Source organism: Cryptomeria japonica, chromosome 3 (assembly GCF_030272615.1).
Source record: "Cryptomeria japonica chromosome 3, Sugi_1.0, whole genome shotgun sequence".
Taxonomy (NCBI): Eukaryota; Viridiplantae; Streptophyta; class Pinopsida; order Cupressales; family Cupressaceae; genus Cryptomeria; species Cryptomeria japonica.
Window position 1 is genome coordinate 894380684 of NC_081407.1, and position 13324 is coordinate 894394007.

Here is a 13324-nt window from a genome sequence, read left to right on the forward strand (position 1 = left end):
GAAGTTATCTCTGGTTATATTCATGGCTTAAAAAAAGATGCTAATCTCTTTTGGTTTATTTTATCTGCTAATATCCTCTGGTATATATGGAAGGTTAGGAATGCTGACAGGTTTGAAGCTCAAACCAGGGCCCTTACTGAATCTTTCCGAAGACTGACTTTTTTTAAAATTGCTACGCAGGTTACTCTTACCATGAACATTGAAAGGAATAAGCTGCTGACATTCCTGAAAGACGGCCACGCTACCATGTTCGTGTATGAAATGAAAGATGGGTACGAATGGAGATGCAACATGGACAACCTCTCATCTTTCGAAGAGGCGCTCAAGAGGCTGAACAATGAAGTTAGAAACAACAAGAAGCCCTCCTACGACCAGGTGGCAATGCTATCTCACACCCTGAGCCATAAGAACATTGTCTGGATGGAAGGACCGCAGGGGTGGACGGCGTGGGTGGAGGCCATTGATGGCATTCTGTCCTAGATGGCAGCCTTTCTCTCTTATATTCACCCTGTTGTATACTTTTGGACCTTTTATCTCTTTTTGGGTCATACACTATGGAGCAATCTCAGACTCTCATCCTAGTATAGCTTCTGTTTCTGCTGTCATGTGGCGATGACAGCTATCTTTTTTATGTACAGTTCTCCCTCGATTTTGAATATAAAAAAAAAAAGATTCTCAAAAATGCAAAACAGCATTGAGTAGTGTGCCACATTGAAGGACATCATTTTGCTAAAATAGAAATGTTCTCCTGTAGACCAGCACACACTAGCATAAAGGCCGACAGATTTTTCAAGATTTAGAGTTCATGCATATATATGTTTAGGGGCATACTTTGTAGAGAAGAAACACAGATTTTGATCAAATATCAAAAGTTAAAAAGCAGCTCTATACATAGACAATTCAAAGGAAAAGAAAGTTAGAAATAGCTAGTTTTTGTTCATAAATAAATCATCAATCTCCACTCTCCATTGTTTCAAAAGGAATTGCAAATTGTTCGATTGGTGGTAGGTTTTCAGTTCAAGATCGTCATTGCTTCAGTGAACTCCATTGATAACAGCAGAGTCGTAGAGAGCTTTCAGCCTTTGACAACAGGAGGGTCATAGAGGGTTTTCAGCCTCTGATATCAACAGTTTTTCAAGTATATATAACATGTTATGAAACAAATAGAACACTAAATCAATCTATTAGATTTGAGCTACAATTACATTGATGAACACCTCCTTATACAAAGTTCAGAGTGAATAAAAATAATGCATGACAAATGCATGATTAATAATCTAAAAATTACTAAACTTATAATAAAGTGACTTTATAACAAAAGTCTGTCTTAATAATCTCTAATAGCCCCTCTTAAAACTTACTACACTAAAACAAACCAAACTAACATAACCAAAGAAAGAAAACTCAAAACCATGAATCCTATAGAAAATTTTCTTTGAAAACAATTCTTCAACCAAGTGCACCTCCATCAAGTTGCCTTATAGCCCTTGTAAAGACATAGCTCCCAAGCTAAATTCCTGAATTCCCAGTTTACCATATCCCCAAACTCCCAAATAACGGACCTTCTGAACCATTGGACAACAATCCATGTTGAGGTACACTCATAGAGCTCCATCAAGTTGTCTCATGACCCTCGTAAGGGTATGACTCCCAAGACCCACAAACACCCAAGCTAACTAGGCAACCATCCATATTGGGCTTTATCTATAGTGGATTCCTTCCAATCTTCAAAAAATTAGACTTCTTTAAAATGAATAAAACGCAATTTCTTCACCATTGTTAGCATTTAACAATGGCTAGATTAGCTTCCCTAATCTTTCCCTTGAGAACATCATTTGCCCAATTTCTACAATTTCAAGCTATGTGACCAGTTTTCTTGCAATAATAGTATTTTGTACCCCTTTTGCCCTTATCAGATCTTCTACGATTGAGTATAATGCTACATCAATTAGAGGGTTTCTATATCTCCTGCGGTAGTTCTCTTTTTTTCACCTAGGAGAGCTGAAATCATATCTTTCAGACTTTTAGTAGGAAAATGACTAAGAGTAAAGATGACATTGTTGAATTTTGAAGGTAAATTGTTAAAAAAAAATAGCTTTAGCAACTTCATCATCCACTACAACATTGACTTCTGCTAATTGTTGAAGAAGAGAATCTGAGACTGTTCACATGGTCTGACACGGTGACTTCATCAGTCATCTTGAACTTAAAAAGCTAAAGCTTTAAAGAAAATTTTGCAATATTGCTGCTGCTCCAGATAGTTTATTCAAATTCTCCCAAATTTCCTTAGATGGTTTTGCCAAATCTATATGATGTAACTCAAAATTTGAGAGAGCAAAACCAAGAATGGCTTTGGCTTTATCATCTCTGCTTTCCCATTCTAGTACTTTACTTGCATCTATAGACAGTTTTTCATTTCCATTTATTATTCTCCACAAGTTCTTGTGCTTCAATTGCATCTGGATTTTTACTTTCCAGGTGTGGAAGTTGAAGCTGAAATATTTATCCAATGGAGTTTCTGTTTTCAGAAATTACACACTCAAAAAAATTGATTCAAAAATTCAAACCCTAGCAACCCCTTGCACAATTAACTTTGAAAACAATGCCTGCAAAATAGGCCAAAACCCTAGCCGTCAAATTATGTGCCCTGGTGGCAATAAAAAATGCTGAAAAACCATATTTTTCATGATAAAAAACAGGTGCTAGTCTGATACAAACTGGTGCAGAAAACCAGTCGCGGTTCTGAAAACCCTCAATTTCTGTTGGTGCTCGTGATTCTTTATGAGAATCTGCTCAGTGTCATTAAAAAAGATGTTGTGATTTTCCTTGGTTGTTGCATGATTTAAAAAGCGCACACACACACACAATTTCTGAAACCCTAAAATTCATGATTTTTCTTTTAAAAAATGGCCACAACTTTCAAGTATATAAAATATATGACAGCAGTTTGAATGACCTCATGACATCTCTAATTTCAAACATATATCAGCAAGATTGGAGCAGTCACGGTGAGCAGATTTTCAGCATAAAGGTACAGTCTTCTGACAGAGCAGCAAAGTTTAATATTTTCATGTGCTCTACAGCAGAGTAGCCGGAAACTCCTGTGTCCCTCCCTGGGCACACGTATCTCCGTATCCGATACAGCCCGGATACACGTTAGCTACTGTACCCACACATGCCCAAAAAACCTTGACTTCCAACTGAGCCAAATACTATGTTATTTGATTTTTTCAAAATTTGACATAAATCTTCCTAGATTTAATTTAAATAAACTTCATTCATGCAATTTTTTAAATAAAATTGGTATAAACAAAACCTACACCAAATGAGAAAGACAAATGAAATGTTTTTGTATTTCAGCAACCCATTTTTTTAGATTATCTTCCAATGCAGCTCTACTATTTTTGCATATTGCAAATTGTTAAATCAACTTATAACTATTTATGTAGCAATTGTGTGTCGATATTGCTTTTGAAGTAATGGAAAATCTCCTCTAATAATTTAGAAATTTGTGTTAAATATGTGTATGTGTTTTTTATGAATGTCATATCCAGCCGTATCCATATTGGGGGTCTTAAAAAATGGCCGTATCCATATCCGATACTGTATCCGTATTTGTATCTGTATCCGTGTTCATGCAACTTTGCTCTACAGTTTTCAAATTCAAGGCACCATGATTGATCTCCAAGATTTCAGGACTTCTTCAGGGGATCTGCCATGGTTAGATTGGAAAAACTATGACAGAATCATTGCCAGGAGCCAGCTGTCAGATTGGCTATTTTTAGCCCTTGCTATTTATAACCTGTGCTATTTTCAGCCATCATCGTGTTTGAGGAGATAATCACATTCTAAAAAATCTATTTTTAAAATGGCTATTTATAAATCAACTATTTTTAGATGATCTTCTATGAGATCTATTTTTGGTTGATAATTATCTTTATCAAAAGTCTATTTGAAGATTTCCTGATTTATGGTTTGGTACTTGTGGACAAAGTTGTATTATAAGCTTGCTTTGTTGGCAAGCAAACTATTCATAGCACAAAAATATTGATTAGCTTTTTAATTATATTTCATGCATAACTTTGTAAATGCTTATAAATAAGTGTCCTTTGCACTTAGATTGAGAAGGGAAAAAAGAGAGAATGAATAAAACTTGGTATGCCAATCTTGCTGCTGTAATTACTATTCAAGCTTCTTATGATCTTGTGTACGTGTTGTTTAGGTAAATCAAATTTCTTTCCTTCAAAATTGCGGGCTTTGTATAGCTAATTTCAGTGTAGTATGGTGGTTTTAGCTTTGTAAGCAGTTTCCTTCATATGATTTACTTAATCTTGTGTGCACCCTTAACAAATTCAATCCTTTTGTTCTGCTCACTCTTTACTTTTAGTCTCTATTTTTAGCCAGAAAGAGTGAAAAATGGCTGTTATAGGTTGTTTGTTTTCAAAATAATGACATAAAATTCACTCATCTTCAGCAAAAGTGTTGTTAAGCCTTATGGCCTTGCCCAAGAGCCAAAATATAGCCAATTTCTTAGTTTCTTTCGAATGTATGTTCAAAAACCCAAGAGTTAAATTGCATATATGTAAAAAGCTGGAGGTCGTGCCCTTAGGTTTGTAGTCAGCATATAATGTCTATTATTACGTTTTGATAGTATTGGTTATTCAACTATGCATTAAGTGTTTGTCAGCTTCAGGTAGTTATAAGCATCAATTGGTTGATGGTTGTGTTCCTCTTGGTAATTGTCAGGTCCTTTAAATAGATTGTGTATCATCAAGGAAAGTAGTATGATCTAGTCAGATCAAAGCTGATCCTTGACTGGCTGTCTCAGTCTTCTTCTAAAATAATTCCATGAGCGGATAAAAAATTTACTCTTGTATCTAGTATGCATTGTCATCTCTATTATTACTTCAAGTATTCATTTTGTAAGATAGAGCAGTAAACATTTGGTGTGAATGCCTTAAAAGAAATTGGTTAAGATTTCAGCAATTCACGCTCTTAGATCCCAATAAAGGCGAGAAGAGACCACAAGGTGTTCAAGACCATGAGATCAAGCGACCTTTAAGGATCATCGAGCAAAGGGAATGAAGGAGAAGATTACGAGAAACATTTGAGGAAAATACAACCAAATGATTCCCAAGTCGGAGCCCTCCCCATCAACATAGTCAAGTTGAAAAGTCAAGACAACCTTCTCTAGACGAGGGAAGTTAGTAGACTAAGTCAAGTTTCTTCACAGAATTGTATGAGTAGCCTTTGAGGCATTGAATGGTTATCAATCGAAGGAGAAGAAGTTGAGCCAAGGGTGTACAAAAGCAAATTTGAAGGTGAAACAAGTGCGTGGAAGGTTGAAGCCAAGGGAAGAGTTGAGGATTGCTATATGACCAAGAATTGGAAAGAAGTATCAAAACATTTGAGTCAAAACTCACAAGCAAGTAGATTCTAGGTGCTAGGTTTGCATCAAAATAAAACCATCTCAAGCCCTAGCGGAGGAAAGCAAAAGTTGCCCAATTTTATAGGCAATGGATCAAAAGGTCTTGTTAGGCACTATAAGACTTGTCAAACAACATGGACAGCAAATTGGCAAGATGATAAAGCAATTGGACCACCATATTTTCTATCCACCTTGCGAGGTGTAGCGATTGATTGTAATATAGAAATTGATCAAGCCTCCATAATACATGGGGTAGATTAAAGGCCTTTGAAAATGAGTTTAAATGGCTTACTAATGATAATGAAATAGTAGCAAAAAATTACAATACAAAACAAGGTAAACACCACAACATTCAAGCTTATAATTGTAGACTTAAAGAATTGCTAGTAAAATTGGAAACAAAAACGGCCAACAATCTAAAAAAGTAGTGGTTCATCGAAGGTTTACTTCCATCATGAAGAAAAAAATGAAGGTAGTACCACCCTCTTCCTATTTTGAAGCCTACAATTGGGCAATGGACATAGAAAGTGAAGATAAAATGTCCTTGCACGATAAAAGAAAAGTGAAAGATGGAAGTTCGGATGAGAAGAGTGATAATGAATTAGTGACAGTACAAGAACTTCAAAGGGACATGCTCCGAATGATGAAAGAATTGAAGGTGGAGAAAGAAACCAACAAAGAAAATAAAGAACTATGGTGTATTGAGTGCAAAATTGAGGGGCACACAAAAGATAATTGTCCTATAAAGAGGTTTTGTGAAATTTGCCAAGTTATTGGTTATTCAATAAAGAGTGCCCATACAATTTGAAGAGGAGTGCACAAGTACTCTTTACGCAAGGAGAGCAATCCACTCCATCGAAGCCATAAAATGCATCTCCATGTAGTTATCAAAATGAATGAGGGTGAAACCAAATACAATACAACTCCAAAGGATGTCCTATCATACAATGTCAACAATGTAGCGAATGGGGACACTTTGCAAGAGACTACACAAGCTGACACCCAACCAACTTAGCCACACACACAAGCTGCTCAACCAGATAGGCAGGTAGCGGCAGGTAGCTGAAACACACAGACAAGCAGCTCAAGTAGATACCCAAGTAGCTCAAGTAGACACCCAAGCAGCTCAAAAAAAGTAGGCAAGTAGCTCAAGCACTCAACCAGGTAGCTCAACTAAACAATTGATGAAAATCTAATGAATAATCAGCAACTTGACAAGCATTTGTACAACCTTGATCATCAACATTTGACATCAATGACAAAATATCCAACACAACTTTTGTGGTCGACAAGAGAGCAAACGAGAAAATAAGGAAAAAGAGATTTTGTATAAATTAAAAACTTACAAACCTCTTAATGATATTATACAGCCATTTAATTATCCTACTCCTTTTAGTGCAGATCTTATCAAAAGATCTACCAATAAAAAAGGTATTTTCTAAGTTTGATTGCAAATCAGGGTTTTGGTAGATTAAGGTGAAAAAATCACATAAATACAAAACTGCATTTCAGTCCCTCAAGGATTATATGAATGGAATGTTATGCCCTTTGGTCTGTGCACAGCCCCAGTTTATTTCCAAAGATGGATAGACCAAGCACTAAGGCATCTCAGGGAATTTTGTGCAGTGTATATAGATAGTATTATTGTATTTTTTGATGATAAATTAAATATTCGTTTCATCTTGAACAATTGTATGCAGCAATCACCAAAATGGAATTTGCCTTTCAGCAAAGAAAATGTAGATAGGAAAATCTGAATTGATTTCCCAGGTCTCCATCTGCATAAAGGTAGAACCAAATTGCAACCTCATGTTCATCAAAGAATTGAAGAATTCCCAGATGTTTTATCTGATAAAAAATAGATTCAGAGAATTTGGGGCTACTTAAACTATGTTTCACTCTTCTACCATGATTTGGCAAAGGACAGGCACAGAATTTAGGATAAATTAAAACATAGTAATTCAGGATGGGACAACAAGACACATAGGCAGTTCAGCATATCAAGAAAAGATATCAAGATCTTCCAACCCTACAGATACCAAAGGCAGGGATACCCCTAATTCTTTATGCTGATGCTTTTGACAAAACTTGGTCTGCTCTCCTCGTATAGGAATTTCCCAACAGAAGAAAAGAAGTCTGTGGCTATATATCAAGGACATTTATTGACACAGAATCTAGATACTATATGTATGAAAAGGAGATTCTAGCTGCAAAGGGGGGAATACAAAAATTTTTAAAATTTCTCAAGCCTGAACATTTCATTGTCTGAATTGATAATCAAGCCATGCAGAATCTTACAAAAAAGAAACCCAAAAAGGATATTATTATTTCTAGTGACCCTAGCCGAGTCTTAGGGACTTGTGACTCTCCAGGACTCACTCTAGGCAAAAGTCACTAGAAATTGGTATTTTTGCCCGAGTCCTGCTGAGTTTTTGCCAAGTCCTGTCGATTTTTGGCCGAGTCCCGAGTCAGGTCAGCCTTGCCGAGTCCGCACCGAGTCCGGGTCTCGTTACTATGATATTGAAAATGGAGATCCAACTTTATTACCAGCAAGGCTAGCTCAGAGAATAGAACGGCACATGGCCATGCCTGGAGAACTTCAATGACTTGTATTTTGCTATAGAAAAATGCCATCTAACTAGGATGACTGGACCCTATTACCTGAGACACTATTGTCTCCAACACCTTTTTAATAAAGTTGCTAAATAAAGTGAGCACATGCACTTATCTCTGTCATGACATCAACCATGTTAAGACTTGACAGTAGAATGTGCACCTATCTAAAAAGAAAGATCACTATAGCCACTTATAGGTATTAACTTGACCGTTCTCACTTTTCAAGTCCCTCAAAAGTGTCTTTTGTCTCTCGCTAAGAGATTCATTCACGATAACATGTTTTCACAGCTATCTACATCCTTAGTATGTTAATAAAAGAGGACAAGTGTCAATTCCCTGTGGTCAGATTCCAACATTATTTAAAAACAATGAGGCAACAGATCAGCAAGGTTTGCTATAAAGCCACCAAGCTGCCTCATTATTGGCATTCGGAGTTTGGAGTATAATTTATAGTTTGAGTCTTAGGCATTTACAGACGTATGCTATTATTCTACGCCTAGTGCGAACAAATAATCAGAAATCTGTAAAGATTAGTCTGTGTGAAAACCATGGTTATAAATTTATAATGACTTCGTAAAATTGAATATATGGAATATTTCTTCAATGCTAAATGAGCTAAATATAATATCTTCTCAGACTTTTAACAAGGGAATCAATGCCTTTGTTAATAGAGTCAAATCCAGGGCTTGAGTAATCTACGTCATAGAGAAAACCATAGTTTAATTCTTTTGAGTTTATTGTGGAATCCCAGCAACTCAGTGCCTGCCTTTAAATTTAAAATTCCTCTTTTCTGGAAAGCATGTTAAAAGAGAACGAGTTAACAAGAGGTAATGGAGATAATTAAAGAGACAAAAGGAGGTTATCTCTGTTTCTTGTCCATACGTACTTCAAAATGGAAATAATTATACCAAAATATCCAATATTATGCGTTTTATTTACCTCCCTGAAAATTTTATTCATTACAAACATGATAAAAAGCCAAAGTAACCAGGAAATCATTTCATCATCATTATGTTCTGCTATAATGAAAGACCAAAAAGTAGCAGTTGCTGTGTGTTCTTTGTAACAAACCTCGGGAGCCAAAAAACGCTCATAACCAACATCGCATGAATACGGTGCTCCTGTCTTAGGTTTCTTACCAGTCCACTGTTTTATGTATTTTGAAGGTTCTCGATCATGCTTACCATATTCCTGTAATCACATAAAACATGATAAATTCTGTCAATGAACTCGTATAATATGCTGTACACGTGTTAAAATGTCACCCATGCATGCGGAATATTGTATTAATTGTTAACTGAAAATAAGTCTTAAATGGTAAGAATTAGCTAACCAATCATTTCAGAATTCTTGTTCAAGCTTAGGAGTTTTTGCCTGTCAATTTTATCCAGTTTACCACAGAATTTAACTCACAATTCAAACAGGCACAATTCCTTTAGGTAATATTCATATTCATTAAAGGTAGAATGGGTTTAATGGCATGTGAGGAAATGAGCAATCTGATTCAGTATGCCACCAAAAAATATCTTCCATTAATTATGGTTTGGGCTTCTGGCAGAGAATTCTGCGAGAGGAAGTTTTCATTTAAGCAAATGAGTTAACTAGCTTCCACATTATATGCTAATCCATTGGAAGAAAAGTTGATCTTTCGTATATATAGAATACAAAAGTTGATCTCCCACAACTGGTGGAATCACTGCTAGCATTGGCATGTTCAGAAATATAACAACTGCTGAGCCTAGAGCATATATTGTATTTGAAAAAAAGAAAAAGGTACAGAATGGAAGTGTGAACTCATCTTGAACAAGAAAAAAAGAATGCATATTGAAACCTCCTCAAATACAGAAAAAGAGAATAAAAAGTTGCCACTAATTAGTGCCAGTCCCAGATGGATACAACATTGACTTTCCATATTCATCTTTTCTAAAGTATCCGTTTGATCTATTATATCTATTTCTAAAATGGGTGTTTGTGGGCTATATCTATAGGAATAGATAGATCAATAGGAAGGTGAATAACCAGTAAACTTTTCATTGATATCAGAGACCTACATGAAATTTACCAATGAATTGTTGATACTGGGTTGAGCTGAATTTTTACAGCATAGCCCTATTGTCAACAGATTTACTGTCCATCTTCATCTGCTACTTGGGCGTTGACCCATGAATAAGAAACTGAAAATATTTGAGAAATTCATTGGGTGTCCTAGAAACTTCCATAGCATAGTAGCTTTAATGGAAGTCAAGTCCCCAGTGCCTCCTTGAGAGAGATGTCCTGAGCCCCCTACAGGATGAGCTCCCACCCATAGTCATACTATTCAAGTTGGAAAATGATTCCTTCTAATGGTACAACAAGTCCAAATAGAAGTAGAAGGAAGAGGCAGTAGATAGTTGAGATAGAAAAAAGACAAAATAAGTATATTGGCACCCTAAAATGACTGACTACAAAACTTTAAGTGGCAAACATTCAAAACAACTATAAAATGAAAAGTAATCTTATTGCCAAAACTAAAAACTTAGTAGCTAAAATACCCAATAAACCAACGAGGTACCAAATATTAAACTTTATAGACAGGTTGATTGCAATCAAAGGTTTAAATAATTAAATTGGGGAGCAACATGCTAAATCTTTGAATTTGGTCTACTGTGGCAGAAGCAAAACGATGTTATCTTTGAACAATAATCACAATGAACAAAGAGAACATACACATAGAGAACAATGTTGACAATACTAACTAAAATTAAAATTCCATTAACATGAAACTTCTGAACATGGAAAATTTCTAAGTGATTGAAACATATATACAATTTCTTTCAAAGAACAGAACCAAACTCACTCTTTGGCACATGGTGCATACTTAATACACAAGTGCAGAAAATAAATTTAATTGATGTTGGGGAAGATGAAATAGTTTTTCTTCCTTAAATTACTAAGAATAGAGTGCAAAGAAATTGGGGCATTGGCACCGCGCTGACTTGGCACTAGAGGTTAGTTGCTGGGTTGGCAGACCTTTCAGAAATGTTGTCAATAGTGTTGAAATTCAATGTCTATCTTGACTCTAAATTTTTGGCCTTTCAAGGCACCACCCCAAACCCAACGTGGTGTTAAACACCCACAAGGGAAATAATGCACACAGAACTGCCTGGATCATAATATAAAATTCCAGATCCAAGAACCAGTCATTACAATTAACCTCTACACCTTAGCCAACACAATCTCCCAAGCAATCAAGGCCTACAATAAGAATATTATATTCACATGCAAGAGAGAAAAAATGAACAATAATCTAACCTGCCAACCCCTGTTTTAAAAAACACTCTCCAAGCCTTAACAACAACAATAATCATTTAGCACATGTATTAGTATATGTTAATGAAAATGTAGAAAATGCAATAAAATCACCATTAAAAATGTGTCCAGTAAAAAAAAGGTCAAAAACAAATGCCTCGAAGTAACAAAAAAATACCAAGACAAACACAACTAGAAAAACCTACGCTACTGGGTTCAGCTGTTTCAAGCCCCGTGCCCAGACCGGGTCCATGCAGGTTCGGGTCCACACCTGGGTACGTACAGGTGCGGCCCGGGTGCACCCCAAGGGCCCCGGGTTCTCTGTGGGTCCGTGTACCAGAGAACCCGGGGCCCCTGCAGTGCACCCAGGCCGCATCCAAGCAAACACAGTTGTGAACCCGGGCCACTAGAAATGGCAAAGTCAAGTCCAATCCATTCAAAAATATTTATATTTACAAATATGTCGATGTAAGATCATCACTTCTTGGATTGAATAGGAAAATATCAGAGTGAAGCTACCAACACTTGGGTACATGCCATGCTCAGATTCATGATTAAACTCAGCCACTTTACATGCAGAATCAAAAGAATAGAATAGGTATATTTTTTGAAATATTTTTCTGACAATCAAAAAGTACAAGGAAGCAGTTAAGCAGCCTGCAAGAACAAATTAGAGATTAGGCTTTCAATGGACAAATGTATGCTGAACATCTTATTCAAGAGTTACCTGCTCTACAAAACAAAGAGGAATGCTATTGTCAAGGCCCAACAACATTACAAAGAACAGTGGATTAAACTAGGAGACACTGATACCAGCTTCTGTGACAAATCAGTTATAAATAAGCAACACATGAGCTCTATAGAACAATTAGGTGGCCAGATGTCAGTATCATTCAACAAGGCGAGGCAATTTGCAAACATATTTCTTTATATTTTTACGTGTGCCCGTGTGTGTGTGCGCATGCGCGTGTGTGTGTGTGTTTACCAAGATTGGGGTACTCGTATTGCTATGGAAATCCTTAATTACCAAGATTGGGGTACTAGTATTGCTATGGAAATCCTTAATTACCAAGATTGGGGTACTAGCATTGCTATGGAAACATTTATTGTTGTGTAAGAATAGTTCCATGGAGTTTCAAAACAAGGGAACAAGGGAACGAATTTTGGGCACAAGGGGGCAAGGGCCTTTGATTTAGGGACAGAAGGTGGACAGCGGTTGTTTGATGGGGTTTTGGGGTGGATCCCCTAATAAAGTGGAGGGGTAGCGCCCTCATGGTGTCAAGGAGCAAAGCACCCATTCAGTCAAATGAAGAACAAATGGAAAAAAATGAACATGACGAAGGTGATCAAAGAAATTCAAAAACACCAACAAAGGTACTCAAGACACCATCTAGATTTGTTCAATAGAATCATCCATGCGACTTAATTATTGGCGAAAAAGATATAGAGATTGAACAAGAAGAAGATTGGTCATTACATCAAAACATACAAATATGTCTTTTCTTTCTAAAATTGAACCCAAAGACTTTATTGAGGCAAGTGAAGGCAAACATTGGGTGAGTGTTATGGAAAAGGAAATAAATCAAATTGCAAAGAATGAGACTTGGGAGCTTGTCCCAAGAACTAGGGATAAAAAAGTAATTGGCACAAAATGGGTATTCAAGAACAAACTAAACGAGGATGGTCAAGTCGTGAAGATGTAAGGATGTTCCTAGCATTGGATAGTTTTAAGAAATTCAAAGTCTATCTTATGGACATCAAAGCAACGTTATTTAATGGAAACTTAGAAGAAGAGGTGTATATTGAGCAGCCTGAAGGATTCATTCTACCGGAGAACAAAGACAACTATGTAGATTAGAGAAAGCACTTTATGGATTGAAACAAGCCCCTAGGGCTTGGTACTCAAAACTAGATAAGCATCTACAATAACAAGCTTTTAAGAGAGGTATTGTTGATAGCAATCTATATATCAAAACTAAAGGCGATCATTAA

At 36.3% G+C, this 13324-nt stretch overlaps 1 protein-coding gene across 2 annotated transcripts in view; it reads right to left on the bottom strand.

The window, feature by feature from the left end:
* LOC131059725 (actin-related protein 3) overlaps positions 1-13324 on the bottom strand; it is a 114232-nt gene that overhangs the window by 11793 nt on the left and 89115 nt on the right. For both annotated transcript variants that reach the window (XM_057992751.2, XM_057992750.2), the window contains one exon: positions 9116-9235. In XM_057992751.2, the coding sequence (XP_057848734.2) occupies positions 9116-9235 (120 nt within the window). The remainder of the gene's footprint in view (positions 1-9115; positions 9236-13324) is intronic.